The sequence below is a fragment of the Leucoraja erinacea genome, chromosome 27, assembly GCF_028641065.1.
Source record: "Leucoraja erinacea ecotype New England chromosome 27, Leri_hhj_1, whole genome shotgun sequence".
NCBI classification, from domain to species: Eukaryota; Metazoa; Chordata; class Chondrichthyes; order Rajiformes; family Rajidae; genus Leucoraja; species Leucoraja erinaceus.
This window is the reverse complement of record NC_073403.1, coordinates 27,480,714-27,486,713: the sequence shown is the minus strand read 5'-3', so window position 1 is coordinate 27,486,713 and position 6,000 is coordinate 27,480,714. Positions and strand designations below refer to the sequence as shown.

Below are 6,000 nucleotides of genomic sequence, written 5' to 3'. Positions count from 1 at the left end.
GTACACCCAGGTTCCCAAAGTGGGGGCAAGGGATGACGTGAAAGGCATCTTTGATATTGGAATAGCAGTGTTCGGGAGTGTTTGATCCCGAGTGCTGCAGGGCATGTGCTGGTGGTAGTTTGGAAACAATTTCTTCAAACTAGCCTTGTTGGAGTCCCCGGCGATAATGGGAAAGGTGTTGGGGAAGCCAAATGGTATGCAACACAGCATCTGAAGGTTTGACCAACACATAAATTGTGATTTGGTCACCAAGGATCCCACAGATTTCCATTGTATAACACATTAGATGTCCTGCCATCCCTGTCCTAAAATATTTAGTTAAGTTATCAAGTTATTTAATTGTGTTACATAAAAGCTTAAAAATTAGGATCAGCAGTATGTTATCTAATCATTTGAGAACTGTTCTGGCATTCATCAAATTCACGAGTTGTCTTCTACCTTAGCTGTTTTCTTGCACTGTCTCCATATCCAGAAATACATTGACCATTTCCTATGAATTCATTGAATAAGTCTCCATTACCCTTCAGAGCTCCTAACTCCAAAGATTCTCCATCCTCTGAAGACATTTCTCCTCGCCTTAATCCTAAATGGCTTACTCCTTATTTTAAGTATGTAGCCTTAAGTTCAGGATCCTTAGCCAAGAAAAAATACTCCCAACATTCATGCTGTTGAGCCTGATAGGAATGTTCTCAGTTTCAAGAGATCACATCTCTTTCTTCTCAACTCTAAAGTATGTTCACCTGGTCCATCTTCCATTCCTAGAATCAGTCTGGTAAATCTTCATTACATTCCTTCTGTGGTAAGTACATGTTTTCTTTAAGTTAAGAAGCCAAAATGGAATAGACCTCAAGTGATGAATCGCTACGGCCCTATATAATTGCAGCAAGGTATTTTTAATCCTGTACCCAAACACTCACAATAAAGGACAATTTACCACTTTTTTTCCGAATTGCGTGCTTTACTTGCATTTTTCTTTTCATTGACATATGCAAGGCTATCAAATAGCTTTGAACATTTCCTATTATATTAGGTATGTTGCAAAGCCTACCTGAAGCGTCGCTGAAAATCTGTCCCAGCCCGTGTGCACGATTTTGGCGCCGTTTAGAGGGGGGCGGGTTTAAAACGTGATTTTTCACTAGGCTGTTCAAATCGAGGATGTTCAGCCTAGTTAATTATTAACGGAAAATCGCTGGAAGATTCTGTCGCTTTAGCTATTTTTAGTTTTAAAGGCTTTATATAATTGTTATAGTAGGTTAAAAATTAACCTCTAAAACCCCCGACTACCGGCAACCGGCAGGGTCTCATACAGCAGACAACAGAAGGTAGGCTGTTTATTTTTACATTAAAAAGGGCTTCTTAAGATCCCTTTATACAAAGTTTAATGTTGCGAGTAGCTCATTTTGGGCCCATTATATCCCGCAGTATTTTTCTGGGCATTTGAGGGCACAAATCTAGCGCAATGTGAATGTTCTAAACCAGCGCATTCACAGGAACCCACTAGAAAGCTGATTTAAATTGACTTTAATTTACAGCAATTGAACACTAAATTCCTTCCATTTGGCCTATAAATTAATGTAAATGAGATTTAAAAATCATGTTTTATTGTGAATTATTTGTGAATATTATTTAGACACTTAGGCTATTTAAAAATGTTAATCATTTATTAAGAAATAGATAGATGTTTAGATCTAGTAATTGAAGTTTGAAATTAACTCCAATTGGGTAACTCATTATATGCTTTAATTTCAAGTCATCCAAGTAAGATTGATTTATATTTGTTTCAGAATGCTTCAATCTATGATAACTGAAAATTTCATTCAGTTCTCTTCATTTTTAAGAAAGTTATGGGCTTTTGACTGTCCACGATCACAGCTTTTTTGTTATGTCCATAGAAAATTAATAGCGAACAAGATGCTAATTTCCGAGTATGAAAATGGCCATAACTTTTTAAATACTTGAGATATGAAAGTAAATTAGGTGTCAAATTAAACTTATTTTTATGCTTTATCTGATGGGATAAATTGCAGACTTGATTTTTAAAATCTCAAAATTTTGTAACATTGCTAATTATATCACCATTTTTGAGTAATTCGTGGTTCACTGTACCTTAATTGGGTACACGTGACAATAAACTGACCTTTGATTTTAAAAATACTCCATTTTCTGTCTGTACACCAGTTCTGATTATTTTACATTTTCCCACATTATATTCCATCAGTCAAGGTCAAGGTCAGTTTATTGTCACATGTACAAATTAAGGAACAGTGATATTCGAATGTACTTAATATTAGGTTTGTAATTAGTGAAGTCAGAAGAAGAGGTGTAGATGATGAATTTGTCATGCCATAAGTCAAACATAACTTTGATGTGGGCTTCAAATAATTTCCTACAATTTCATGAACTTGCATATATAAAATTAATTCTCAATTATGTCATTATATTAAAGTAAAACCTGATTATTGCAGTTTTATTGGATGTGATGCAATAAAAATGAAGTGTTTCCTCATGTGATTGTTTTCAAAATGTACTTAGAACGTTTACGTTATTATCTGTAAAGCCTGAGCATTTGAACAAATACAGGTACCTGTAGCATGATTTGTTCAGTTATATTTATGTCAGCCAGTTATTTTTGAGTCCAACTGAGTCATTCAAATCCAGAAGCTCCCAGTAACTGTTGTCTTAGAACTTTGGAAGTCGTGGACCTGTTCAGAATCAAGAGTGGCCAATTGTTGCACACAGTGCTAAAAGCAAAGATCGAAGGTAATAGAAACACCAAGTTCAATATTTTAGTTGTGGTTTCCCACAGATAAATACAATTTTTTGACGACAAACTTAAATCTTCATCTGTGGACAATGATCTTCTGGGCTAACTTGCCTGTTATGGAACTGAACACGTTTCATCAAGTTCAGTGGAAATTAAAATTTCTCAATTAAACTAAAAAGAGTAACAGATATGTTTTCGGCACTTGAATAGAAGGTGAAAATACATTTTATAGGAAAAACATATACATATGATTAATACCATTTACCAGAGAGATTATTTGTCACGTGGGGAAGTTATGGAGGGGTCACTCCAGTAGTTATAAATATTGGTTGCTGTAAAATATGTTTGCTTTCCCGGGGCACATTTCTTCATGCTTACCCAGCTCCCAGGCCGAGATTGGATACTCACAAAGATTAAAGGATTATTGCCAGAAAATGCAGTTAGGAAAGCTCCCACACACAATGGGGCAATGATCAAACCAAGTGTCTCCAGTAAACCATGAAGTCTCCACCTCAACATCTTTAGAATGGTCGGTTACTTTGGAGTCTGACTGAATCATTCAAATTCAGAAGCTCCCAGTAACTGTTGTCTTAGAACTCTGGAAGTCATGGACCTGTTTGAATCGACAAGTTGGTTTGGAATTCTCAACAAGAATGGGTCATGCCAATTGCTGCCCACAGTGGTAAAAGCAAATAACAAAAGCATCACTGTCAACCAAGTGTAATATTTTACAGTAAACCAGCATCTGCAGTTCCTTGTCCCCACCTTTAGAACAGTTTAGAACGATTGCTGCTTTTTTTTATCTGGAAGACTGACTACCCATGAAAGTGTAATTTGGCAAAGGTTGTGTGGAAACAGTTTGTTCGTAAACTCATAGGAGATAGGAGCAGAATTAGGTCATTTGGCCTATCAAGTCTACTCCGCCATTCAATCATGGCTGATCTATCTCTTGCCTTTCAACACCATTCTCCTACCTTCTCCTCATAACTTCTGACACCCGTATTAGTCAAGCATCTATCTCTGCCTTAAAAATATCAATTGACTGCCTCCACAGCCTTCTGTGGCAACGAATTCCACAGATTCACCACCCTCTGACTAAATACATTCTCCTCAAGTCCTTCCCTAAAGGAACATCCTTTCATTCTGAGGCTATGACCTCTGGTCCTCGGTTCTCCCACTATTGGAAACATCCTCTCCACGTCCATTAAATCACACGGTTGAGGGTGGCGCATAATCGCCGCCTCGTTTAAAAATTCGAAGCTCCCTTTAACGGCCTTGCATGTTCTTACCTCGCGGGAAGCGTTGGTCGTGGTGCCGAGGGCCAGGCGTCGCCTCACGGCCGCTCGGCCCCTCGCGCCCCCGCCCCGCCCAGCAGGGCGTTAAAGCGCGGGAAGGGGCGCGAGCGTCGATCGTCCACTCGGCGCGTGTGCTCGAACGCGAGCTGCCCCCACCCCCGCCCCCCCCCCCCCCCCTCCCCCTTCCCCCTCCTCCCTCCCCCCAACGGTCCCCGCCCGCCCCGCCCCGCCCCGCACTCAGTCAGTCAGTGAATGGGCAGCAGATGGGTGAGACCGGCGTGGCGACTGCTCCCGACGAGACGCGGCTGAGCCCCTTTCACACCCCGTCCGCCCCACATCGCGCCTCAGCAGCCCGCTCTCTTCGCCACAGCCAGACCAACCGAGGGGCCACATGGAGGTGAGATCCCTTCACTCACGGCGAGGAACTTCGGTTTTCAAATTAGAGCCCAGCCCCGTCATTTTAATGTCATCTGCCGAACAGCCTTTCACGGACGCCGGCCCTTCGAACTTAGTTTTTTTAATGCAGACATAACAAGATGTTGGGTTTATGGCGTCGTTTACTCCCTCCTAAAACAGTTTTTTGTTGTTGTGGGATGGGGAGGGAAGACTTGGGCTTCGAGTGGCCGGCGGATTTTAGTCGATTTGAAGGGTGGCAGTTTGGAGGGTGGGGTCTGACGGGAGAAGGTGCCGGCGTCGAGTTACGTGGGGAAGGAGGGAGGACCTGTCTCCTCATGCCGGGGCAGAGGCCGGGGATGGCGATGGGCCGGTTTCGGGGTCGATGGGGTGCCCGCAATCGGCCTTCGCCAGCAACCGCGGCCGCTGCGCGAGCCCCGCGCTCTTCTGGCCAAAGCGGCGAGCGCCTGGAGCGGGTGGGCGCGCGGCCACCCACGGGCACGCGCCTGAAGGGGGTGGGGGGGGGGGGGGGGGGGTAGTGGCGCACTGGTTTGGCCCCCATCTGCCAGCCACTCAGCTTTCCATACTTCCATACATAGGAGCAGAATCAGGCCATTCGGCCCATGAGGTCTACACTGCCATTTAATCATGGCTGATCTATCTTGCCCTCTCAACCCCATTCTCCTGCCTTCTCCCCATAACCCCTGACACCCGTACTAATCAAGAATTTGTAAATTTCTGCCTTAAAAATATCCCCCAACTAAAGAAGGATTTACAAAGACAAAAATGCTGGAGAAACTCGCATTTACATGATTCAATTGAACAACCACACCCCCAAATCCATGGTAAATTTTCCAGAAGGGCATTGCAATGTGTGGAGTCTCATTCCACAAAGCAATGGAAGAGTACTGTAGGGAGATGTGTAATAGCTTCAAGCTCCCTCCCGCAAGCCCCCCCCCCACCCCCCCCCCCCCCCCCCCAACATCCAATTTCAAGCCGGCATTGAACTTTCTTCCTCGAAGCATGCCACCTATGATTTTCTTAACCCTTGGAGTTACACTGGAGAAGCCAAAGCATTTATGATATCTGAATGTACAAATAGATCTTGACCCGAAACGTCACCCATTCTCATGCTAACTGTCCCGCTGATTTACTCCAGCATTTTGTGCCTACCTTCGATTTAAACCAGCATCTGCAGTTCTTTCCTACACAAGTATAAATACATTACCTGGAATGGAAGAGAAATTAAGTAACTAGAGGTAATGAAATAACTTTTTAAGATGAGAGGGAAAGATTTAATAGGAACCTGAGGGGCAACTTTTTCACTCAGAGGGTAATGGGATAATGGAATGAGGAGGTAGTTGAGGCAGGTCCTATCACAACATTTAAATGTCATTTGGACGGTACATGGATAGGAAAGGATGGAGGGATATGGGCCAAATGCAGGCAGATGGGATTAGTCATGCAAAATTTGTGGTGACAAATGCAGCAGCTGGATTGTCAACAAACTTACAAAATAAATCATATTAAGGAATTGTCAGATCATTT

At 42.9% G+C, this 6,000-nt stretch overlaps 1 protein-coding gene across 1 annotated transcript in view; it reads left to right on the top strand.

Moving 5' to 3' along the window:
- Positions 1-4,255: 4,255 nt before the first annotated feature.
- moto (minamoto) overlaps positions 4,256-6,000 on the top strand; it is a 55,018-nt gene continuing 53,273 nt past the window's right edge. The window contains exon 1 of the mRNA XM_055657347.1: positions 4,256-4,456. Coding sequence (XP_055513322.1) covers positions 4,451-4,456 — 6 coding nt within the window. The 5' untranslated portion in view covers positions 4,256-4,450. The remainder of the gene's footprint in view (positions 4,457-6,000) is intronic.